Consider the following 27,510-nt stretch of genomic DNA (forward strand, 5'->3'; position numbering starts at 1 on the left):
AGAGGCCGAGAGAGAGACAGTGAGAGACAGAGAGAGGAAGAGGGAGAGCGAGAGAGACAGACGAGATCGACTCAGGGATCCAGACTAACAGACGGGAGCTAAATAGCCACTCAGCTGAAAAGGGGAAGCGAGTGCTTTAAAACGAGGTTAAATAACACTTAGCACATCCATCAACTGTCAGTCCCAAACCAATCTATTGACCTTCCTGATAGCTAGCTGGGAGTATTATAGCCCTGACCCATACTACTCATTAGGAGAAGAGGGGGAAACACATACACAGAGCTTGTAAGCCTTTTAACAGTAAAGGTTGATCAAGTCTGGTCTCTTAACAATAGGCCTATTATCCAGTAGGCTCATTATCTGGAGCTGAGGGGCTGGCGGTATAGAATGGATGGAACCCACTTAGACAGGCAGAATTGTTAATCAATATTGTGCTGGTGGTGTGTGGAGCAGGGGCCTATGTGTGTTAGGGAGGGAGGGGAGGGAGGGAAGGATAGAGCAGAGAAGTCCCTGTTGAGGGTGCCTAATGAGGGAAGCATGCAGAGAAGCATCATCAAGAAGACTCATTAAGGGGCCACCGAGGCAGACGAGGAGAGGAGTGAGGGATGGGGGAAATAAACTGCCTCCGATTCAATATTCCTGGATAAAGAGGTGACCGACTTCCTTTCACACTTATCTGTTTTCATCTGTGTAAATGACTCCAAATCTTAGCTGGGTTTTGTCAGGAGGGGATGAGCAGAGAAGAGACTATTAAAGCTAACGGGGCAAATCACAGCTCCCACAGACAGACTGTTAGTCAGCTGGAACCAACATCAACACTATGAAAGAATAACTGACTGGCAGACTGGCTGGCTGGCAGACAACCTGACTAAAGAGCATAGAAACAAACGAGGCTGGATTCCAATACTTTAAAGTAATTCCTTTCCTGCACTGACCTTTTTTTGGATCAAGGAAAGCAAACAAAGGGAAGGAAGCCAATTTTCAGTATCGAGACACCCAATGCATGCTTTAGTTCCCGACTTCCTACCACACAGTGGTTATCTGTCGTTACAAAACCATTTGACATGCTAACAGTGGCAGCAATTCAAACAAACGTCAACCACAACATCTCTTCTCATTCCCTCCATCCATCCCTCTCCCAAACACTGACCATGAAGGCTGGGTAGACAGCATGTTGCTGTTGCTGTAGGAGTCAAAGAAAAAGGGTGGTAAGAGGGGGTAGCTAATGCTAGCTATAGCTCCATGCTTGCTAATGCTAGCTATAGCTCCATGCTTGCTAATGCTAGCTATAGCTCCATGCTTGCTAATGCTAGCTATAGCTCCATGCTTGCTAATGCTAGGTATAGCGTCATGCTTGCTAATGCTAGCAATAGCTCCATGCTTGCTAATGCTAGCTATAGCGCCATGTTTGCTAATGCTAGCTATAGCTCCATGCTTGCTAATGCTAGCTATAGCTCCATGCTTGCTAATGCTAGCTATAGCTCCATGCTTGCTAATGCTAGCTATAGCTCCATGCTTGCTAATGCTAGCTATAGCTCCATGCTTGCTAATGCTAGCTATAGCTCCATGCTTGCTAATGCTAGCTATAGCTCCATGCTTGCTAATGCTAGCTATAGCTCCATGCTTGCTAATGCTAGCTATAGCTCCATGCTTGCCAATGCTAGCTATAGCTCAATGCTTGCTAATGCTAGGAGGCTAACCACAGGTGCATGCAATGCAGTACAGTTTGAGTGGTAAGGCTACGATAACACAATGTCCAAAGTGAAATTAACTGTGAGAACACATTGTTGGTCATCAGTATGAGAGTCCTTCAAGGGGGGCTGAGGTACCTGCAATGGCTGAGGTTCTTATGTCAGAATTGCAGTGGCGTGTATTAATTCGTTTTCAGGTGTTGAGTAGAAAAATACATTTAAAAAATATATATTTTTAAATACTCATTAAATAGAGGGATAGGCCTACACATACTGACGTATAGGGCAATATAAAAGTCTGGTCTTAAAATCAGTCTAATTCCTGTATTCTTTACAGACTGTGTAGTGTCCATTTAGCCAGTTTGCTACGCTCCACCTAGATGAAAACCAAAGCCATATCTACGAGACATCTAATATGTAAATAATGAGGTACTAAAACGTACATAGAGGTTTGAGCCAGTGTGACTGCAGACAAATGCCCTCTGTGTGAAAAAAGGGACACACTCAAACCAAATGGAAATGTGAATTTGACACTCAAATCTGCAGCAAATAAAAACATGCAAAGTGAGCGAGTGGGTCCTCCAAATAGCAAATGTTTGGCCCAGAACAACAACAACACGGGTGCTGTAATACATGTTTTACATGAATCGTGTTTCCGGTGTCCAACAGATGGCCATTTACGTAGGGTTTACTAGATCAGATATGCAAAACACCAACAGTAACCCATCTGTTAACCATTGATGTTGCCCTTAGGTACAAATCTAGGATCAGCTTTCCCTGCCCAAATCCCAACTTTAACCATTGGGGTGGAAACTTTCTAAACTGGTCTTAGATCAGTGTCTGGGGGCAACTTCATCCTGTCCTGTTAACCATTATCTAAGAACAAGGTGGTGCTAAAAAGCTAGTAGCTTCACACACTACCTAAAATAATGGGCACCTAGTTTGTCTACTTGGTAAGATTAACAATGAACAGATCCGTGATTACTTTGGAATGGGTTAACGTTCTGGAACATCATGTGCGAACTGTTTGTACACCAACTGTGCTGGTTGTCTGGAGAGCTAGATTAGTGCACCTGTGTTATGGGAAGCAATGGGAAACAGTGTGTAAACTGTTGTCTGTGCAGAGCTATATTACTGTATGAAACCATATAAACAGTTTGTATACAAACTGGCAGGTATGCAGTGTTGTATTGGGGGTTGTAAACCCTGTTGGAATATGTTGCTTATTGGAGCGCCCTCTCTCTCTCAGGTCACTCTGTGCCTGGGGAAGAGGACAGGTTAGCAGGTAGTATATCTCCTGAGATAACACTGGCCTGGGGAGGGGAGACTGACTGACTAACTACTGGGAAAAAAATTCTGCCCCGGACGGGTCAGGGTGATTCGGTCAGGGTGCTCTCTGTGTGTGTGTGTGTGTGTGTGTGTGTGTGTGTGTGTGTGTGTGTGTGTGTGTGTGTGTGTGTGTGTGTCGCTCCCTTTCTGGAGGACTGGGTGTGAGTGTGTGTCGCTCAAGTTATTCCACACCAATCTCAACAAACCATTTCTGCATGGACCTCGCTTTGTGCATGGGGGTATTGTCATGCTGAAACAGGAAAGGGACTTCCCCAAAGTGCTGCCAAAAAGTTGGAAGCACAGAATCGTCTAGAATGTCATTGTATGCTGTAGCAATTTGATTTCCCGTCACTGCAACTAAGGTGCCTAGCCTGAACCATGAAAAACAGACCCAGACCATTATACCTCCTCCACCGAACTTTACAGTTGGCACTATGCATTTGGGCAGGTAGCGTTCTTCTGGAATCTGCAAAATCCAGATTCGTCCATCAGACTGCCAGATGCTCCAGAGTCCAATGGCGGCAAGCTTTACACCACTCCAGCTGATGCTTGGCACTGCGAATGTTGACCTTAGGCTTGTGTGCGGCTGCTCGGCCATGGAAACCCATTTCATGAAGCTCCCAACAAACAGTTATTGTGCCCAAGTTGCTTCCAGAGGCAGTTTGGAACTCTGTAGTGAGTGTTGCAACCAAGTACAGACGAGTTTTGCGCTCTTCAGCACTTGGCGGTCCCATTCTGTGAGCTTGTGTGGCCTACCCCTTTGCGGCTGTGACTTTGTTGCTCCTAGACCTTTCCACTTCACAATAACAGCACTTACAGTTGAACGGGGCAGCTCTAGCAGGGCAGAAATATGACAAACTGTCTTGTTGGAAAGGTGGCATCCTATGACAGTGCCACATTGAAAGTCGCTGAGCTCTTTAGAAAGACCATTATACTGCCAATGTTTGTCTATGGAGACTGCATGGCTGCATGCTCGATTTTATACACCTGTCAGTAACAGATGTGGCTGAAATAGCCGAATCCATTGATTTGAAGGGGTGTCCACATATATATATATATATACACATATATATACACACACACACGTCTCTCTTCATCAGGGCTGAATTAAGTCTATGGATCTTCTTTCTCAGACAAACTACTCTGCATGTCTGTCCCTCAATGTAAAGATGACATAGTTGAATCCCTTAGGTTTAAAGAAAACAGGGTTAAGTGTACACTTCTGTCCCTCTCCCTGTCAATTTAGTTTCTCCCTCTGATAGAAGTGTGTGTGTGATTGTGTGTATGTACCTCCGTTTGACATCGTTTAGTCAGACACACACATCAACTAGCCAAACCCTGCTGGCTTCTGATTACCGTCAGATATTTAATGACCTCCCTTCTTCCATCCCTCTATCCCTTGCTCTCTCCCCCACACAGTGGAAGCATGGAGATTGATTTCCTGCCATCTCTTCCTCCAACAAATAAAAGCCTGTTTTCATAGTGTGTGTGCGCGTGTGTGTATGTGTGCCAAGTTGCCGAGCTCAACAGCCCTGCCCCTGCTTAATGGAAAAGGCGTGTGTGTCTGTCTGTCCACTGGACAGTAAAATTAAACCGCCTGGTGGCTGGGAGGAGAGGAGGAAGTAATTACCTTGGAAAAGGGGTCACAGTCTTGACTCATTTGCCTTAATTGAATTCCAATATCTGCCTCCGGCCGGCTTGACCCCACCTATGGGGCTGGCTAACTGCTAGCTAAGCGCTAAGGGCTTCAGGATAGCTACGGACAGCTAAGGGGTCATCTAGCTCAAACTGGTAAAAACAGCTAGCATGTTAGCTTTATATAATAGGGCGGGAGGAACATTAGATGTTCTAGGAACTTAGGAAGACGAGGTGTTATCATTACAGAGTGTTCAGATTCCCAGATGGATCTGACTGCTCCTAGAAACACACAACATACTGTGCATCTGGTCAACTCATCAGCAAGCCCTTGGTTAACTGGATCAGGTGTGCCACGACTGGAATAGATCAAATAAGTGGAATGAGGAGAGCTTTGACTTTCAGAGTTAAGGAAGGGATTACCAGGTAAAGTCTTATTACGATTCAGCCACAACATGCTTAAGTTCTATAGCCTAGTTTCCATAGAGCTCTAAGATGGTGTGTGTGGGGGGGTGGGGAGAGGCTATAACAGTAAGTGTAATCTCAGCTTCAGGACACTACTGGTGAGCCTGTAGAGGAATAAGAAGGCTGAGAGGTAGCGATGAAGACTGCACTGGCTGGAGCCCATTATCCAATTAAAAACATCCTTACTGGCAAAGTGGAATCAGAGCAAAGCCCCATGATCTGATCAGTGTTACCGCTCTAATCTCAGCCACGTTACCCTCTCTGTGAACATCTTAGTTCACAACCAACACCAGCCACTCTCTCTCAGTTCACAACCAACACCTGCCACTCTCTCTCAGTTCACAACCAACACCAGCCACTCTCTCTCAGTTCACAACCAACACCAGTCACTCTCTCTCAGTTCACAACCAACACCAGCCACTCTCTCTCAGTTCACAACCAACACCAGTCACTCTCTCTCAGTTCACAACCAACACCAGCCACTCTGTCTCAGTTCACAACCAACACCAGCCACTCTCTCTCAGTTCACAACCAACACCAGTCACTCTCTCTCAGTTCACAACCAACACCAGTCACTCTCTCTCAGTTCACAACCAACACCAGCCACTCTCTCTCAGTTCACAACCAACACCAGTCACTCTCTCTCAGTTCACAACCAACACCAGTCACTCTCTCTCAGTTCACAACCAACACCAGCCACTCTCTCTCAGTTCACAACCAACACCAGCCACTCTCTCTCAGTTCACAACCAACACCAGCCACTCTCTCTCAGTTCACAACCAACACCAGCCACTCTCTCTCAGTTCACAACCAACACCAGCCACTCTCTCTCAGTTCACAACCAACACCAGCCACTCTCTCTCAGTTCACAACCAACACCAGCCACTCTCTCTCAGTTCACAACCAACACCAGCCACTCTCTCTCAGTTCACAACCAACACCAGCCACTCTCTCTCAGTTCACAACCAACACCAGCCACTCTCTCTCAGTTCACAACCAACACCAGCCACTCTCTCTCAGTTCACAACCAACACCAGCCACTCTCTCTCAGTTCACAACCAACACCAGCCACTCTCTCTCAGTTCACAACCAACACCAGTCACTCTCTCTCAGTTCACAACCAACACCTGCCACTCTCTCTCAGTTCACAACCAACACCAGCCACTCTCTCTCAGTTCACAACCAACACCAGCCACTCTCTCTCAGTTCACAACCAACACCTGCCACTCTCTCTCAGTTCACAACCAACACCTGCCACTCTCTCTCAGTTCACAACCAACACCTGCCACCCTCTCTCAGTTCACAACCAACACCAGCCACTCTCTATCAGATCACAACCAACACCAGCCACTCTCTCTCAGTTCACAACCAACACCAGCCACTCTCTCTCAGATCACAACCAACACCAGCCACTCTCAGCCATTGCAGGAGGGGGCCCCTTGAAGGACTGATTGCTGACTGACCGACAAGCTGCTGACCAGTGGGAAAGTATGTATAACTGTCAGACGTATGTAGAATTGAAGATAAATTAATCAAAACCACCATGGTAACTGGTAAATCAAATAGACAGTGCATCACATAAGGTACATCAACTCATAATGAAAAACCAGTGGTGACAGAGGTAACGCTGCACGTGGGAGGGGTATGGTGGTGACAGTGTGGCAAGCTAGTGCTCCCCTCCAAAGACCCTCTACCAGGACCCTACAGTAACCATCCCCTACCAGGACCCTACAGTAACCATCCCCTACAGTAACCATCCCCTACCAGGACACTACAGTAACCATCCCCTACCAGGACCCTACAGTAACCATCCCCTACCAGGACCCTACAGTAACCATCCCCTACAGTAACCATCCCCTACCAGGACCCTACAGTAACCATCCTCTACCAGGACCCTACAGTAACCATCCTCTACCAGGACCCTACAGTAACCATCCCCTACCAGGACCCTACAGTAACCATCCCCTACCAGGACCCTACAGTAACCATCCCCTACCAGGACCCTACAGTAACCATCCCCTACCAGGACCCTACAGTAACCATCCCCTACCAGGACCCTACAGTAACCATCCTCTACCAGGACCCTACAGTAACCATCCCCTACCAGGACCCTACAGTAACCATCCCCTACCAGGACCCTACAGTAACCATCCCCTACCAGGACCCTACAGTAACCATCCCCTACCAGGACCCTACAGTAACCATCCCCTACCAGGACCCTACAGTAACCATCCCCTACCAGGACCCTACAGTAACCATCCCCTACCAGGACCCTACAGTAACCATCCCCTACCAGGACCCTACAGTAACCATCCCCTACCAGGACCCCACAGTAACCATCCCCTACCAGGACCCTACAGTAACCATCCCCTACCAGGACCCTACAGTAACCATCCCCTACCAGGACCCTACAGTAACCATCCCCTACAGGACCCTACAGTAACCATCCCCTACCAGGACCCTACAGTAACCATCCCCTACCAGGACCCTACAGTAACCATCCCCTACCAGGACCCTACAGTAACCATCCCCTACCAGGACCCTACAGTAACCATCCCCTACCAGGACCCTACAGTAACCATCCCCTACCAGGACCCTACAGTAACCATCCCCTACCAGGACCCTACAGTAACCATCCCCTACCAGGACCCTACAGTAACCATCCCCTACCAGGACCCTACAGTAACCATCCCCTACCAGGACCCTACAGTAACCATCCCCTACCAGGACCCTACAGTAACCATCCCCTACCAGGACCCTACAGTAACCATCCCCTACCAGGACCCTACAGTAACCATCCCCTACCAGGACCCTACAGTAACCATCCCCTACCAGGACCCTACAGTAACCATCCCCTACCAGGACACTACAGTAACCATCCCCTACCAGGACCCTACAGTAACCATCCCCTACCAGGACCCTACAGTAACCATCCCCTACCAGGACCCTACAGTAACCATCCCCTACCAGGACCCTACAGTAACCATCCCCTACCAGGACCCTACAGTAACCATCCTCTACCAGGACCCTACAGTAACCATCATCTACCACGACCCTACAGTAACCATCCCCTACCAGGACCCTACAGTAACCATCCCCTACCAGGACCCTACAGTAACCATCCCCTACAGTAACCATCCCCTACCAGGACCCTACAGTAACCATCCCCTACCAGGACCCTACAGTAACCATCCCCTACCAGGACCCTACAGTAACCATCCCCTACCAGGACCCTACAGTAACCATCCCCTACCAGGACCCTACAGTAACCATCCCCTACCAGGACCCTACAGTAACCATCCCCTACCAGGACCCTACAGTAACCATCCCCTACCAGGACCCTACAGTAACCATCCCCTACCAGGACCCTACAGTAACCATCCCCTACCAGGACACTACAGTAACCATCCCCTACCAGGACCCTACAGTAACCATCCCCTACCAGGACCCTACAGTAACCATCCCCTACCAGGACCCTACAGTAACCATCCCCTACCAGGACCCTACAGTAACCATCCCCTACCAGGACCCTACAGTAACCATCCCCTACGAGGACCCTACAGTAACCATCCCCTACGAGGACCCTACAGTAACCATCCCCTACCAGGACCCTACAGTAACCATCCCCTACGAGGACCCTACAGTAACCATCCCCTACAGTAACCATCCCCTACGAGGACCCTACAGTAACCATCCCCTACGAGGACCCTACAGTAACCATCCCCTACCAGGACACTACAGTAACCATCCACTACCAGGACCCTACAGTAACCATCCCCTACCAGGACCCTACAGTAACCATCCCCTACCAGGACCCTACAGTAACCATCCCCTACAGTAACCATCCCCTACCAGGACCCTACAGTAACCATCCTCTACCAGGACACCACGGTAACCATCCCCTACAGTAACCATCCCCTACAGTAACCATCCCCTACAGTAACCATCCCCTACAGTAACCATCCCCTACAGTAACCATCCCCTACAGTAACCATCCCCTACAGTAACCATCCCCTACCAGGACCCTACAGTAACCATCCCCTACCAGGACCCTACAGTAACCATCCCCTACAGTAACCATCCCCTACCAGGACCCTACAGTAACCATCCTCGACAACGACCCTACAGTAACCATCCCCTACCAGGACCCTACAGTAACCATCCCCTACCAGGACCCTACAGTAACCATCCCCTACCAGGACACTACAGTAACCATCCCCTACCAGGACACTACAGTAACCATCCCCTACCAGGACCCTACAGTAACCATCCCCTACCAGGACCCTACAGTAACCATCCCCTACCAGGACCCTACAGTAACCATCCCCTACCAGGACCCTACAGTAACCATCCCCTACCAGGACCCTACAGTAACCATCCCCTACCAGGACCCTACAGTAACCATCCCCTACCAGGACCCTACAGTAACCATCCCCTACCAGGACCCTACAGTAACCATCCCCTACCAGAACACTACAGTAACCATCCCCTACCAGGACCCTACAGTAACCATCCCCTACCAGGACCCTACAGTAACCATCCCCTACCAGGACCCTACAGTAACCATCCCCTACCAGGACCCTACAGTAACCATCCCCTACCAGGACCCTACAGTAACCATCCCCTACCAGGACCCTACAGTAACCATCCCCTACCAGGACCCTACAGTAACCATCCCCTACCAGGACCCTACAGTAACCATCCCCTACCAGGACCCTACAGTAACCATCCCCTACCAGGACCCTACAGTAACCATCCCCTACCAGGACCCTACAGTAACCATCCCCTACCAGGACCCTACAGTAACCATCCCCTACCAGGACCCTACAGTAACCATCCCCTACCAGGACCCTACAGTAACCATCCCCTACCAGGACCCTACAGTAACCATCCCCTACCAGGACCCTACAGTAACCATCCCCTACCAGGACCCTACAGTAACCATCCCCTACCAGGACCCTACAGTAACCATCCCCTACAGTAACCATCCCCTACAGTAACCATCCCCTACAGTAACCATCCCCTACAGTAACCATCCCCTACAGTAACCATCCCCTACAGTAACCATCCCCTACAGTAACCATCCCCTACCAGGACCCTACAGTAACCATCCCCTACCAGGACCCTACAGTAACCATCCCCTACCAGGACCCTACAGTAACCATCCCCTACCAGGACCCTACAGTAACCATCCCCTACCAGGACCCTACAGTAACCATCCCCTACCAGGACCCTACAGTAACCATCCCCTACAGTAACCATCCCCTACCAGGACCCTACAGTAACCATCCCCTACCAGGACCCTACAGTAACCATCCCCTACCAGGACCCTACAGTAACCATCCCCTACCAGGACCCTACAGTAACCATCCCCTACCAGGACCCTACAGTAACCATCCCCTACCAGGACCCTACAGTAACCATCCCCTACCAGGACACTACAGTAACCATCCCCTACCAGGACCCTACAGTAACCATCCCCTACCAGGACCCTACAGTAACCATCCCCTACCAGGACCCTACAGTAACCATCCCCTACCAGGACCCTACAGTAACCATCCCCTACCAGGACCCTACAGTAACCATCCCCTACCAGGACCCTACAGTAACCATCCCCTACCAGGACCCTACAGTAACCATCCCCTACCAGGACCCTACAGTAACCATCCCCTACCAGGACCCTACAGTAACCATCCCCTACCAGGACCCTACAGTAACCATCCCCTACCAGGACCCTACAGTAACCATCCCCTACCAGGACCCTACAGTAACCATCCCCTACCAGGACCCTACAGTAACCATCCCCTACCAGGACCCTACAGTAACCATCCCCTACCAGGACCCTACAGTAACCATCCCCTACCAGGACCCTACAGTAACCATCCCCTACCAGGACCCTACAGTAACCATCCTCTACCAGGACCACCCCTACAGTAACCATCCCCTACAGTAACCATCCCCTACAGTAACCATCCCCTACAGTAACCATCCCCTACCAGGACACTACAGTAACCATCCTCTACCAGGACCCTACAGTAACCATCCACTACCACGACCCTACAGTAACCATCTCCTACCAGGACCCTACAGTAACCATCCCCTACCAGGACCCTACAGTAACCATCCCCTACCAGGACCCTACAGTAACCATCCCCTACAGTAACCATCCCCTACCAGAACACTACAGTAACCATCCCCTACCAGGACCCTACAGTAACCATCCACTACCAGGACCCTACAGTAACCATCCCCTACCAGGACCCTACAGTAACCATCCCCTACCAGGACCCTACAGTAACCATCCCCTACCAGGACCCTACAGTAACCATCCCCTACCAGGACCCTACAGTAACCATCCCCTACCAGGACCCTACAGTAACCATCCCCTACCAGGACCCTACAGTAACCATCCCCTACCAGGACCCTACAGTAACCATCCCCTACCAGGACCCTACAGTAACCATCCTCTACCAGGACCCTACAGTAACCATCCTCGACCACGACCCTACAGTAACCATCCCCTACCAGGACCCTACAGTAAGCATCCCCTACCAGGACACTACAGTAAGCATCCCCTACAGTAACCATCCCCTACAGTAACCATCCGCTACCAGGACACTACAGTAACCATCCTCTACCAGGACCCTACAGTAACCATCCCCTACCAGGACCCTACAGTAACCATCCCCTACCAGGACCCTACAGTAACCATCCCCTACCAGGACACCACAGTAACCATCCCCTACAGTAACCATCCCCTACCAGGACCCTACAGTAACCATCCCCTACCAGGACCCTACAGTAACCATCCCCTACCAGGACCCTACAGTAACCATCCCCTACCAGGACCCTACAGTAACCATCCCCTACCAGGACCCTACAGTAACCATCCCCTACCAGGACCCTACAGTAACCATCATCTACCACGACCCTACAGTAACCATCCCCTACCAGGACCCTACAGTAACCTTCCCCTACAGTAACCATCCCATACCAGGACACTACGGTAACCATCCTCTACCAGGACCCTACGGTAACCATCCCCTACCAGGACCCTACGGTAACCATCCCCTACCAGGACCCTACGGTAACCATCCCCTACCAGGACCCTACGGTAACCATCCCCTACCAGGACCCTACGGTAACCATCCCCTACCAGGACCCTACGGTAACCATCCCCTACCAGGACCCTACGGTAACCATCCCCTACCAGGACCCTACGGTAACCATCCCCTACCAGGACCCTACGGTAACCATCCCCTACCAGGACCCTACGGTTACCATCCCCTACGGTAACCATCCTCTACCAGGACCCTACGGTTACCATCCCCTACAGTAACCATCCCCTACCAGGACCCTACAGTAACCATCCCCTACCAGGACCCTACAGTAACCATCCCCTACCAGGACCCTACAGTAACCATCCCCTACCAGGACCCTACAGTAACCACCCCCTACCAGGACCCTACAGTAACCACCCCCTACCAGGACCCTACAGTAACCACCCCCTACCAGGACCCTACAGTAACCACCCCCTACCAGGACCCTACAGTAACCACCCCCTACCAGGACCCTACAGTAACCATCCCCTACCAGGACCCTACAGTAACCATCCCCTACCAGGGCCCTACAGTAACCATCCCCTACCAGGGCCCTACAGTAACCATCCCCTACCAGGGCCCTACAGTAACCATCCCCTACCAGGACCCTACAGTAACCATCCCCTACCAGGACCCTACAGTAACCATCCCCTACCAGGACCCTACAGTAACCATCCCCTACCAGGACCCTACAGTAACCATCCCCTACCAGGACCCTACAGTAACCATCCCCTACCAGGACCCTACAGTAACCATCCCCTACCAGGACCCTACAGTAACCATCCCCTACCAGGACCCTACAGTAACCATCCCCTACCAGGACCCTACAGTAACCATCCCCTACCAGGACCCTACAGTAACCATCCCCTACCAGGACCCTACAGTAACCATCCCCTACCAGGACCCTACAGTAACCATCCCCTACCAGGACCCTACAGTAACCATCCCCTACCAGGACCCTACAGTAACCATCCCCTACAGTAACCATCCCCTACCAGGACCCTACAGTAACCATCCCCTACCAGGACCCTACAGTAACCATCCCCTACAGTAACCATCCCCTACCAGGACCCTACAGTAACCATCCTCTACCAGGACACCACGGTAACCATCCCCTACAGTAACCATCCCCTACAGTAACCATCCCCTACAGTAACCATCCCCTACAGTAACCATCCCCTACAGTAACCATCCCCTACAGTAACCATCCCCTACAGTAACCATCCCCTACAGTAACCATCCCCTACCAGGACCCTACAGTAACCATCCCCTACCAGGACCCTACAGTAACCTTCCCCTACCAGGACCCTACAGTAACCATCCCCTACCAGGACCCTACAGTAACCATCCCCTACAGTAACCATCCCCTACCAGGACCCTACAGTAACCATCCTCTACCAGGACCCTACAGTAACCATCCCCTACCAGGACCCTACAGTAACCATCCTCTACCAGGACCCTACAGTAACCATCCTCTACCAGGACCCTAGAGTAACCATCCCCTACCAGGACCCTACAGTAACCATCCCCTACAGTAACCATCCCCTACCAGGACACTACAGTAACCATCCCCTACCAGGACCCTACAGTAACCATCCCCTACAGTAACCATCCCCTACCAGGACCCTACAGTAACCATCCCCTACCAGGACCCTACAGTAACCATCCCCTACCAGGACCCTACAGTAACCATCCCCTACCAGGACCCTACAGTAACCATCCCCTACCAGGACCCTACAGTAACCATCCCCTACCAGGACCCTACAGTAACCATCCCCTACCAGGACCCTACAGTAACCATCCCCTACCAGGACCCTACAGTAACCATCCCCTACCAGGACCCTACAGTAACCATCCCCTACCAGGACCCTACAGTAACCATCCCCTACCAGGACCCTACAGTAACCATCCCCTACCAGGACCCTACAGTAACCATCCCCTACCAGGACCCTACAGTAACCATCCCCTACCAGGACCCTACAGTAACCATCCCCTACCAGGACCCTACAGCAACCATACACTACCAGGACCCTACAGTAAGCATCCCCTACAGTAACCATCCCCTACCAGGACACTACAGTAACCATCCCCTACCAGGACCCTACAGTAACCATACACTACCAGGACCCTACAGTAACCATCCCCTACAGTAACCATCCCCTACCAGGACACTACAGTAACCATCCCCTACCAGGACACTACAGTAACCATCCCCTACAGTAACCATCCGCTACAGTAACCATCCCCTACCAGGACCCTACAGTAACCATCCCCTACCAGGACACTACAGTAACCATCCCCTACCAGGACACTACAGTAACCATCCCCTACAGTAACCATCCGCTACAGTAACCATCCGCTACCAGGACACTACAGTAACCATCCCCTACCAGGACACTACAGTAACCATCCCCTACCAGGACCCTACAGTAAGCATCCCCTACCAGGACCCTACAGTAACCATCCCCTACCAGGACCCTACAGTAACCATCCTCTACCAGGAACCTACAGTAACCATCCTCTACCAGGACCCTACAGTAACCATCCCCTACCAGGACCCTACAGTAACCATCCCCTACCAGGACCCTACAGTAACCATCCCCTACCAGGACCCTACAGTAACCATCCCCTACCAGGACCCTACAGTAACCATCCCCTACAGTAACCATCCCCTACCAGGACCCTACAGTAACCATCCCCTACCAGGACACTACAGTAACCATCCCCTACCAGGACCCTACAGTAACCATCCCCTACCAGGACCCTACAGTAACCATCCCCTACCAGGACCCTACAGTAACCACCCCCTACCAGGACCCTACAGTAACCATCCCCTACCAGGACCCTACAGTAACCATCCCCTACCAGGACACTACAGTAACCATCCCCTACCAGGACCCTACAGTAACCATCCCCTACCAGGACCCTACAGTAACCATCCCCTACCAGGACCCTACAGTAACCATCCCCTACCAGGACCCTACAGTAACCATCCTCTACCAGGACCCTACAGTAACCATCCCCTACAGTAACCATCCCCTACCAGGACCCTACAGTAACCATCCCCTACCAGGACCCTACAGTAACCATCCCCTACAGTAACCATCCTCTACCAGGACCCTACAGTAACCATCCCCTACCAGGACCCTACAGTAACCATCCCCTACAGTAACCATCCCCTACAGTAACCATCCCCTACCAGGACACTACAGTAACCATCCCCTACCAGGACACTACAGTAACCATCCTCTACCAGGACCCTACAGTAACCATCCCCTACCAGGACCCTACAGTAACCATCCCCTACCAGGACCCTACAGTAACCATCCTCTACCAGGACCCTACAGTAACCATCCCCTACAGTAACCATCCCCTACCAGGACCCTACAGTAACCATCCCCTACCAGGACCCTACAGTAACCATCCTCTACCAGGACCCTACAGTAACCATCCCCTACCAGGACCCTACAGTAACCATCCCCTACCAGGACCCTACAGTAACCATCCCCTACCAGGACCCTACAGTAACCATCCCCTACCAGGACCCTACAGTAACCATCCCCTACCAGGACCCTACAGTAACCATCCCCTACCAGGACCCTACAGTAACCATCCCCTACCAGGACCCTACAGTAACCATCCCCTACCAGGACCCTACAGTAACCATCCCCTACCAGGACCCTACAGTAACCATCCCCTACCAGGACCCTACAGTAACCATCCCCTACCAGGACACTACAGTAACCATCCCCTACCAGGACCCTACAGTAACCATCCCCTACCAGGACCCTACAGTAACCATCCCCTACCAGGACCCTACAGTAACCATCCCCTACCAGGACCCTACAGTAACCATCCTCTACCAGGACACTACAGTAACCATCCCCTACCAGGACCCTACAGTAACCACCCCCTACCAGGACCCTACAGTAACCACCCCCTACCAGGACCCTAAAGTAACCATCCTCTACCAGGACCCTACAGTAACCATCCCCTACCAGGACCCTACAGTAACCATCCACTACCAGGACCCTACAGTAACCATCCCCTACCAGGACCCTACAGTAACCATCCTCTACCAGGACACCACAGTAACATCCTCTACCTAGCTACCAACTCCACACATACATATATATACATATATACATACACATATACATATATATACACATATACATATATACATATATATACATATACATATACATATTTAAAAACAACATGTAGTGTACTTTGAACAAGAGAGATATCTATGAGATAGAGGGGCCTAAATCTTTGTGAAATGAGAGTTGAGACAGTATATTGCTAGTGGACTACCGGTCCCCCCCCGTACATGCAGGTTTACCCCCGTCTCTGGCTGAATGAAGTAAAGTAAGAGGGGTACACACGGTGAGAGGCAGATTGGGAAGTCCACGTACCCCGATGATGGCATTGAGCTCAGTCATCGTGACCTGCTTGGCACGCTCAACAGCCTGAGCGACCTGCTGCTGGTGCTGTTGGGGAGAAACAGAGACAAGGTTTAGCCAACTTCAGCTAGGCTACAGCAAGTCTCCATGGTTATAGAGCCTGTTTCATAGACACATCTATTAAGACAGAATTAGGCTCATCTTGGGTTAAACTAATCAAAACCTTGTGAACAGGGATTAAGAATAATATAGGGCCTGAAACGAGTCTCTATACAACAGGCCTACACAACCATGGGAACACCAGAAGTTTTTTAATGTTAAGACAATGTTAGGATGGATGTGTGGGGCACTCACCTCTTGTGACAGGAAAGGCATGATCTGTGCGAGAATTGCATTGAGCCGTTTAGCAATCTCAGTCTGGAAGAGAGAGGAGGAAGGAACATGGTGAGGACTACATCAACAGCCAGCTTGGATTACTAAAAGAGAGAGAGGGGACTACATCAGCAGCCAGCTTGGATTACTAAAAGAGAGAGAGGGGACTACATCAGCAGCCAGCTTGGATTACTAACAGAGAGAGAGGGGACTACATCAGCAGCCAGCTTGGATTACTAAAAGAGAGAGGGGGGACTACATCAGCAGCCAGCTTGGATTACTAAAAGAGAGAGAGGGGACTACATCAGCAGCCAGCTTGGATTACTAACAGAGAGAGAGGGGACTACATCAGCAGCCAGCTTGGATTACTAAAAGAGAGAGGGGGACTACATCAGCAGCCAGCTTGGATTACTAAAAGAGAGAGAGGGGACTACATCAGCAGCCAGCTTGGATTACTAACAGAGAGAGAGGGGACTACATCAGCAGCCAGCTTGGATTACTAACAGAGAGAGAGGGGACTACATCAACAGCCAGCTTGGATTACTAACAGAGAGAGAGGGGACTACATCAGCAGCCAGCTTGGATTACTAACAGAGAGAGAGGGGACTACATCAACAGCCAGCTTGGATTACTAACAGACACAGAGTGAGAGAGAGGGGACTACATCAGCAGCCAGCTTGGATTACTGACACAGAGCGAGAGAGAGGGGACTACATCAGCAGCCAGCTTGGATTACTAACAGAGAGAGAGGGGAACACATCAGCAGCCAGCTTGGATTACTAACAGACACAGAGAAGATGACAATGTCAATGTTTACACCTCCACCGCACCTTCCAAGAAACCATTTCAGTTTTGGTTGAACACAGACAGACACACACACCACTGTGTTTGATAACACAGCAAGGGCCTCACACACACCTAAATCCCTCAGTCCACTCCAGAGTCCATCTAGACCCCGGATGTCCCATTACTCTTAACTGAAATGAATGGGAGAGAAGCTCTCCTTAAAACAAACCAGCTCTGGTCTCCCTCTATCCCACATCCATTAGACCGCTGGCCTTATTTCATTAGCAGTTTGAAATATGATAATATCATTTGGGAGGAGGAAGACAAACCAGGGTAATACTTCACAATTACTACACAGCCATTTCACAGAAGACAGGAAGAGAAAGGAGAGGGGAGGCTGGCTGACTAGCAATATCTATCACCAACATTATTGGTATAGAGCGGGGGGGACAATACACCGGGCCTGATTCAGACAGAGCACTTTAGAGCCCCACATTTGGAGGGCTGGATACAGTTCTGCTGCTCTTGGATATCCACAGACATAGTCGCCAAAACACAACCCTTTTCCTCCTAACTTATTTCCAGAAAGCAACAGAGGGAGAGACTTGACACTAAGCTAATCTAATTTGACTGTGTTGGGGAGAGAAGAACTAATGGATTGTGGGGCAGATGGCCCAGCAGGTGTATGTGAGCGTGGGACAGAGAGACGGGGGCTTTCTCCTTTGTTTCGTCACGCATTCCTCTCATTTTACCTCGTTTAATAGTAAAGAGGGGATGGAAGAAACTTCTGTTTGACTCGGGGGGGGAGGAAGGAAGGAAGGAAGGAAGGAAGGAGAATGAGAGGGTGTGGGGGGAGAGAGACCTATTCTGACCTGTCAGGAACTCACAACCCCCTTAACCCCAGGCAGACTCCCCTCACATCTCATTCCCCTCCTCCAATCCCTCCATCTACATCCTCCCCCTTCCATTCCTGTCCCCTCTCTCTCCTGTTGCCAGGGCAACGGCGGCCCAGCAGGCCCTGTCTGGCGGTGGTGATCATTATGTAAATTGGGCCTGGGCTTGACCATAGCAGGCTGTAAAATCATATTACGCGCACAGAGGCAGGTCATTAAATAGAATTTTTCTGGGCTGTCGATCAGATCAGAGGGAGAAATGAATGGGGGATAAGAGGGAGGAGGAGGGGAGCGCGGGGGGTGACTTGTCTTCATCCCTGGAAACAAGAAGAGACACACAACTAGATCTGTAGAGGCTGGACTCAACCTAACAACCAAATATCCTCTGTTTCAACCACACTACACATAACATGCACAATAGACAAAACAGCCACCATTTTCTACTGTTCATTCACTACTCCTCATATAAAGGGACTTGCATGGATTGGAATTGGAACGCGCTCTGAGTTGAGTAAACACGCTGTTCTTTCTGGATGACCGGCTCGCTGGCACAAGCCGAGCTGGAACACCAGGTGCTCAGACAGCCGTGACCTCACCAACGGCGTGTTGCCTTTAGGGTTCGTTCAGGTTACAACATTCCTGGAATCTTCTCCCGACCTTAACGTCGACTCTGGAGTACCTGTTCCTGTTCTGGTCAGCTGGTGAGGTACTCCTGGCTCCGACCAGAATGTAGAAAAAGTATAAAAAAAGTATGAACAGAATGTATGGAAAGTGCTCTAAAACACAAACCAGGGGTAAGAAATCCTTGAGCAGCAACTGTCACTAATCTTGTCTTTTCTCCACAGAGGCAGGCATCCTCTCTCCTTTGAAAAGGCCTAAGATACCGACTGACCAAAAGCATCCAGGGAACGCCATTCAAAAGAGACACAGAAAGAAACACTTATATCGGCTGTCAAAAGGCCAAAACTACTCAGATGTCAGGAGAGAATCACTACCCAGTAAACACAGAGGGACAAGTAGCAGAGATTCAGTAGAATACTAGTCAGATGTCATTTTATGGACACTTGTCGAAGATCTACTTATGGTTTCACAACACTCGTTCAGTAAATAATTCTACCTCATAACACCAGGGGCTGGGAATTGCCAGGGACCTTCTAATACAATATTATCCCAATACATAACTGTATAGAACCCCCCCCCCATCACATTCATATGTTGGAGACCAGAGAAACAAAATGGTGCCAACGAGTGTTGACGACGTGGGAAGACTTGGACTGCCGAGCACCTAATGGGTCCAATTTCCAGAGTGTACACACGCACGGCGTCGACTCAACGCCAACAACTTTTAGGCCAGGAGGCGGATAAAATAGGGTATTGTCACTTTAAGCCAATGAAAACCAAGCCCTTGAGCGGCGTGGCGGTAAAGGCTGTTCACTCCGGCTCCACAATTACAGGTACTCAGTGGCTCAGAGCTGTCTGGTGCTGCTAGTATAGAGGCCTCTCAGAGGATGGCCTTGTCAATAGCTCTGTGTTGAAAACCATTTGCCTGTTTGTCGCTGGAAGCCGCTAGCCGAGTGGAGAGAGGACGAGACTGATGAGGTTTCAATTGGCAGGAAAACAACTGGTGACAGGGAGTCAGTGTCACACGCTGAACGAGAGAGCCACAGTGGTTTATGATCCACACAGACATTTCCCTATCCGTCTCAAAGACGTCACGCTACTCGGCCATCATTGCAATCCTCTGCCTCAGTAGCAGCCCCTCATTGTTCATATGCAGCAGATCCCTCCTCCCGGGCCCCTCATTGTTCATGTGCAGCAGATCCCTCCTCCCGGCCCCTCATTGTTCATGTGCAGCAGATCCCTCCTCCCGGCCCCTCAATGTTCATGTGCAGCAGATCCCTCCTCCCGGCCCCTCACTGTTCATGTGCAGCAGATCCCTCCTCCCGGCCCCTCATTGTTCATGTGCAGCAGATCCCTCCTCCCGGCCCCTCAATGTTCATGTGCAGCAGATCCCTCCTCCCGGCCCCTCACTGTTCATGTGCAGCAGATCCCTCCTCCCGGCCCCTCACTGTTCATGTGCAGCAGATCCCTCCTCCCGGCCCCTCAATGTTCATGTGCAGCAGATCCCTCCTCCCGGCCCCTCAATGTTCATGTGCAGCAGATCCCTCCTCCCGGCCCCTCAATGTACATGTGCAGCAGATCCCTCCTCCCGGCCCCTCAATGTACATGTGCAGCAGATCCCTCCTCCCGGCCCCTCACTGTTCATGTGCAGCAGATCCCTCCTCCCAGCCCCTCACTGTACATGTGCAGCAGATCCCTCCTCCCGGCCCCTCAATGTACATGTGCAGCAGATCGGGGTCTAACAGTTTATTGATGTACCTTAAATTCCAGACTATAAGCCTCTACTTTTTTCCCAGGCTTTGAACCTCGCTGCTTAAACAATGACGCGGCTAATATGGGTTTTCCCGCTTTCACATTTTTTTTCTCCAGAAAAAAAACACATTCTGTGACGTGCTCAGTTTTTTGGCGGCATGAAGCTTTCATTAGACCAATGAAATTGCCGAACGGGTTAAGGTCAAATAACTTTGTTTACTGTTTAGATTCAATCGAGCGCTCTCAAACTTCCCATCATTCTGATTACGTAGTCATTTTGTCACCCTCATCATGGCAAAGACATGGAGAAATGCATATGATGCAGCTTTCAAGTTGAAGGCGATTGATCTGGCTGTTAAAAAGGAGATTACGGTTGTTGGCGTCAACGAAAGAATTATACTGTTGCATGGTGCTCTTCGGAGAGGCGAATTTCTTTACCGAATGTGGTTATTTATAACCACTAAAACGTCTTCCCACTAAAGTATCGAATTTAAGTTAAAGGTATAACGATGAACGGTAAATCGGCGAACGGCACAGCGGGCGGAACACTGGCCTTCATTGAGGGTCTACCCCCACTGCCGAAGAGCCTAAGCGGCTTGCTGAATTCAAGCGGCGGGTCTTGGAGAGAGATGGAAAGGATGTATGCTAAGAAAACCATGATCCAAGACGACCTTAGTCGTGGGCGAAACAATTCCGACAATCTGCTTGCGAATAAACCGGCCAACCTTGATGCGGCTTTAGCACTCCTCCAAAAAGAAATGGTGGGGTTGCGTCAGCAGGATATGTCTTTGCTGTGTCAGCTCTGGTCCCTCCACGAGTCAATCCAGGAGTACAAGGGCAGCTGCCACGACCTCAGCGCCGGGCACGGGATAGAGAATGGCTACTTTGATGAAGATGATGAATACTACCAGGAGACGAGCACAACACCAACTGACCAACCGGAGGGAAGTGAGGCGACATCTCCCAAAAACGGGACTAGCAAGGACTCCTGGCTAGGAGACTCTTTCCACATCACCATCTGAGAGACTCAAGAGCTGAGCTCCTCGACTCCACACGTTTGAGGCAATATGCTTTTTTTAATAAAAGAGCTGTGCCATGCATTGTTTTGCTGGCTTATAGTACTTTTTCAGCAGACCTTTTCATACAAATATATAAACAAAAGGTTCATTATTTATTATAAATTATATGGTCTTTTCTCTTACTATGGACATTTTGAGTTCAGTTTTTTTTAAATGACTTGTTGTGAGTACTTCCAAGCTCTGTCAACACCATGTTTACAGGGTTGAAATCCCAGAGACTGGGAAGGTCTTAATTAGCAAAAGGGATGGGATACCTGTCCCTGCAATCAGTGAGTGAGGAAATCAACTTTTAGATGGCATGTAGTGGCAATGTTGACTGTTATGGATTTGTGGTCTGGGGAATAGGCTAGAGAAATGTGAAAAAGTATTAAAATGCTGGAAACGCTTGCTTCTGGAATGGTTTTATACTGGGGTAAGTAAGCATGTGCTTCTTTGAAGCCCTATGGTGTGCTTAATTTCATATTGTGCTGTGGCTCTTCATACCTTTTCAGTTAACAGTTCTTCAATGACACTAGATTGTCGACTTAAGTACAGTTATCACCATTGTTTTCATTTAACAAAGCAAGACAGGGAACTCATGAATTCATATATTGACCCCACTAGGACATGCATTTAGTGCACGTATGGCAATTGTGTCCATTACGGTGTTCTGTAGCCAACTGACACCAAGTCTGCACTCGCAACATTTAGCTGCATAGACTGCTCATCAAAATAATATAGGCTAGGAAGTTAATTCTAGAAGTGAAATTTTGCTTTTGTATCCAGACTTTTTTTGTTGTGTAAACTGGTCCACAATTCATGTGTTTGTGGTACACAAACCAAAGAGTATAATTGACGCACCTGGGCTGAATTGTAATAGTTTTAGGAATGATACTGTGCAATGTTCTTCTAGATGCTGCTAGTCAGTTTTATTTTTCTCCAATGTTACACAACATAATGAATGTTTTGTAGTACAGGAGGTTGATCTGTTTAGACATGATTTCTTGACTATGATTAATGCCATTTGACAATATACACACCAGAGGATGACTGGAGGTAAGCTACAGCAAGTTTTCAAAAGGGGGAGTTAAAAGAAAATGTCCTCGGTAACTCCTATGCCTCAATGTGTTATGTACTGAATTTTCTACCTCCAGCTTCACCGTAAATGTATATATTGCTGCCACCAGCCCCACATTGAAAGTCAGTATTACAGGATAGAAGTCTCTTATTTTTCTGCATCACACTAAACAGAAATCTCCACCAGTGCCTTTAGGTCTCCAACCTTGGCTATTGCCGTTATCTGTCCCTTCATCTCACAGCACTTTTCTCACTCTGGTCATGTCTTTCGGACAGTCTGATGGCACATGTGGTGCATAGTATACTGTAACTACAGCACAGTTACTTGTTCAATTCCCACCTTAAAGGGAAACAGAAGAGGTTTCTTCACCAGAGTCAATAATCCAGAGTAATAGAGATATGAAATGTATACAACGGCATCCCGATGAGATTCGGTTTCATGTGGCGATATCCAGATAAATGTCTTTGTGCATCTGCATTGCTTGCCGTTAGTTTTTTGGGGGCTGGGCTTCTGTATAGCACTTTGACATCTGCTGATGTAAAAAGGGCTTTATAAACACATTTGATTGATTGATTGACTGTTGGAAAAGGAAATAGAGCTGCTGCACGGGAGCTTGGTCTTAATGAGTTGATGATAAGACGTTGGAAACAGCAGCGTGAGGAATTGACTCAGTGCAAAAAGACAACTAAAGCTTACTGCTCATTTTTTATTACAAGCCGTGTTTCGTTAAAGCCTATTTATTTTTGTTTCAAGCCGTGTTTCGTTAAAGCCTATTTATTTTTTGTTACAAGCCGTGTTTCGTTAAAGCCTATTTATTTTTGTTACAAGCCGTGTTTCGTTAAAGCCTATTTATTTTTGTTACAAGCCGTGGTTCGTTAAAGCCTATTTATTTTTGTTACAAGCCGTGGTTCGTTAAAGCCTATTTATTTTTGTTACAAGCCGTGTTTCGTTAAAGCCTATTTATTTTTGTTACAAGCCGTGTTTCGTTAAAGCCTATTTATTTTTGTTACAAGCCGTGTTTCGTTAAAGCCTATTTATTTTTGTTACAAGCCGTGTTTCGTTAAAGCCTATTTATTTTTTGTTACAAGCCGTGTTTCGTTAAAGCCTATTTATTTTTGTTACAAGCCGTGTTTCGTTAAAGCCTATTTATTTTTGTTACAAGCCGTGTTTCGTTAAAGCCTATTTATTTTTGTTACAAGCCGTGTTTCGTTAAAGCCTGTGTAAAGTTGATTTGTTTCAATGTACCGGTAGGAACCTGCGGCTTATAAACATGTGCGGCTTATTTATGTTAAAAAATAATTCAGTGGGTGCGGCTTATATTCAGGTGCGCTTAATAGTCTGGAAATTACGGTATGCATTTACCTCCCTGTTGATTGGCTGGGAGCAGGGCCAGGGGCCACTCCTAACAGGCAGGGACACACTACTGAGACCTGACAGACAGATGCTACTGGAACCTGACACACCCACCCACCCACCCAGGAGGGAGGGCTAACGCACACAATCCTCCACCCTGTAACAAGGAGCAAAGAAAATTGTTGCTATTTTTCTACAAATCACCAAGTTCTTTAGGGGCCTGGAGAACAAACAGACACAATATTTCCTTTAATTATCCCTGCAACCAGGTACTTGTCCATTCCACTGGATCAGCATTCTGACTGACACATAAAACCCAGTGGGGTGGTTGTAACACAAAACGGCTTCAACGAGACCTTCATGGTCATGTGGGAGTGTAGCAGCAGATCCAGGCTGACCAGAATGATGAAGCACGTTTCACAGACACTAGTAACCTCCATCCATGTGTGTTCTCCCAGGCCGTTTGTTTTGGCTCACAGACAAGTCGACTATCATCACCTTGGCAAACAATTCCTAGAATCCTGTGGAAATTATTCATTTGAACAAGCTCTCCCTTACACACACACACACACACCTCTCTCCCTCCCACTCAGGCCACAAACAGGACTTCCCTAAATAAAGCTCCCTCTCTGTGAAGCCTCGTTAATCGACAAGCAGGGGAGGAATTGAGCAAACACAGTGGAAAAACTGAGCGCCTGAGGAAGAAAGCCCAGGTTCTCAATCAGAGCAACAGAGAGAAAATATGAGAGAAAGAAATATGAGAGAGAGAAAATATGAGAGAGAGAAATATGAGAGAGAGACTAAGCAGCGAATAAGATGGAGTAACCTCTGAACTCCTCACACTGACAGAGACACAGCGGGCCTCGTTGCCGTGGCAGCCTAATGAGCTGCACTAATTAAAATCACTTATTGACAGCGAAGCGAGGGTGATTATCTCTGCCCCGCACCACCCTTGACACCCCACGCCGCCACATCATAAGAGCTCTGTCAAAACAAAATCACCCCCATGGCTGCCAAAGAGCCCTGCGCTGCCTACCCACCCGGGGCGCCGCCTACCCACCCGGGGCGCCGCCTACCCACCCGGGGCGCCGCCTACCCACCCGGGGCGCCGCCTACCCACCCGGGGCGCCGCCTACCCACCCGGGGCGCCGCCAGGATGTGTTAGACTATAAGTATGTTTATATTATGTACATGCAGCTTTGTATATACACATATCCATGTGTGTTTGAAGGGAGCACACAAACACACACACACACACACACACACACACAAACTAGCTCCACTGAAAAAGGGGGCAAAGACAGATAGCCATGTTTCCTCCATTACCAAGTAAATCCTACTCAGAGCAGGGGGAATAATATGCTGCCTGCCTAAAGCCCATCCCCTCCTCCTCGACCACCAGCCTGCCTAAAGCCCATCCCCTCCTCCTCGACCACCAGCCTGCCTAAAGCCCATCCCCTCCTCCTCGACCACCAGCCTGCCTAAAGCCCATCCCCTCCTCCTCGACCACCAGCCTGCCTAAAGCCCATCCCCTCCTCCTCGACCACCAGCCTGCCTAAAGCCCATCCCCTCCTCCTCGACCACCAGCCTGCCTAAAGCCCATCCCCTCCTCCTCGACCACCAGCCTGCCTAAAGCCCATCCCCTCCTCCTCGACCACCAGCCTGCCTAAAGCCCATCCCCTCCTCCTCGACCACCAGCCTGCCTAAAGCCCATCCCCTCCTCCTCGACCACCAGCCTGCCTAAAGCCCATCCCCTCCTCCTCGACCACCAGCCTGCCTAAAGCCCAGCCCCTCCTCCTCCTCTCCTCCTCCTCGACCACCAGCCTGCCTAAAGCCCATCCCCTCCTCCTCGACCACCAGCCTGCCTAAAGCCCATCCCCTCCTCCTCGACCACCAGCCTGCCTAAAGCCCATCCCCTCCTCCTCGACCACCAGCCTGCCTAAAGCCCATCCCCTCCTCCTCGACCACCAGCCTGCCTAAAGCCCATCCCCTCCTCCTCGACCACCAGCCTGCCTAAAGCCCATCCCCTCCTCCTCGACCACCAGCCTGCCTAAAGCCCATCCCCTCCTCCTCGACCACCAGCCTGCCTAAAGCCCATCCCCTCCTCCTCGACCACCAGCCTGCCTAAAGCCCATCCCCTCCTCCTCGACCACCAGCCTGCCTAAAGCCCATCCCCTCCTCCTCGACCACCAGCCTGCCTAAAGCCCATCCCCTCCTCCTCGACCACCAGCCTGCCTAAAGCCCAGCCCCTCCTCCTCGACCACCAGCCTGCCTAAAGCCCAGCCCCTCCTCCTCGACCACCAGCCTGCCTAAAGCCCAGCCCCTCCTCCTCCTCCCGACCAGCCTGCCTAAAGCCCAGCCCCTCCTCCTCCTCCTCCTCCACCAGCCTGCCTAAAGCCCAGCCCCTCCTCCTCTCCTCCTCCTCGACCAGCCTGCCTAAAGCCCAGCCCCTCCTCCTCCTCGACCAGCCTGCCTAAAGCCCAGCCCCTCCTCCTCCACCAGCCTGCCTAAAGCCCAGCCCCTCCTCCTCCACCAGCCTGCCTAAAGCCCATCCCCTCCTCCTCCACCAGCCTGCCTAAAGCCCATCCCCTCCTCCTCCACCAGCCTGCCTAAAGCCAAGCCCCTCCTCCTCCACCAGCCTGCCTAAAGCCAAGCCCCTCCTCCTCCACCAGCCTGCCTAAAGCCAAGCCCCTCCTCCTCAACCAGCCTGCCTAAAGCCCATCCCCTCCTCCTCAACCAGCCTGCCTAAAGCCAAGCCCCTCCTCCTCCACCAGCCTGCCTAAAGCCCAGCCCCTCCTCCTCAACCAGCCTGCCTAAAGGCCATGTTCATACATCATATTACAGTGCTAATGACACACTGGCACAGCCCATCTCTCAAGTCACATCACACTGAGAAGGGGGTGGGGGGGGTAAAGAGGAGGAAAATAAACGACAAGGAAAGAGCGAGAAACCAGGAAAGACAGAAGAGATG

The 27,510-nt window shown here is 50.1% G+C and overlaps 2 protein-coding genes across 10 annotated transcripts in view; one reads left to right on the forward strand and one right to left on the reverse strand.

Moving 5' to 3' along the window:
- Positions 1 to 27,510, reverse strand: part of LOC123730778 (transducin-like enhancer protein 3-B) — a 56,136-nt gene that overhangs the window by 22,726 nt on the left and 5,900 nt on the right. For 3 of the 9 annotated variants that reach the window (XM_045708701.1, XM_045708699.1, XM_045708697.1), the window contains exons 6-8: positions 16,981 to 17,043; positions 16,639 to 16,713; positions 1,151 to 1,183 (exon numbers count right to left, since the gene is read on the reverse strand). In XM_045708701.1, the coding sequence (XP_045564657.1) occupies positions 1,151 to 1,183; positions 16,639 to 16,713; positions 16,981 to 17,043 (171 nt within the window). Of the gene's footprint in view, positions 1 to 1,150; positions 1,184 to 16,608; positions 16,714 to 16,980; positions 17,044 to 27,510 lie in introns of all 9 variants that reach the window. The other 6 variants (XM_045708705.1, XM_045708704.1, XM_045708700.1 and 3 more) reach the window with 2 other exon arrangements.
- Positions 21,446 to 23,364, forward strand: LOC123730779 (protein FAM89A-like). Its single transcript, XM_045708706.1, has one exon. It carries the CDS (start codon positions 21,560 to 21,562, stop codon positions 22,070 to 22,072), a length of 513 nt encoding a protein of 170 aa, XP_045564662.1. The 5' UTR covers positions 21,446 to 21,559; the 3' UTR covers positions 22,073 to 23,364.

Source organism: Salmo salar, chromosome ssa26 (genome assembly GCF_905237065.1).
Source record: "Salmo salar chromosome ssa26, Ssal_v3.1, whole genome shotgun sequence".
Classification (NCBI taxonomy): Eukaryota; Metazoa; Chordata; class Actinopteri; order Salmoniformes; family Salmonidae; genus Salmo; species Salmo salar.

Excerpts from the sequence above, each read along its gene's own strand:
- LOC123730779 (XM_045708706.1), top strand. The coding sequence starts at position 21,560 with ATGAACGGTAAATCGGCGAACGGCACAGCGGGCGGAACACTGGCCTTC.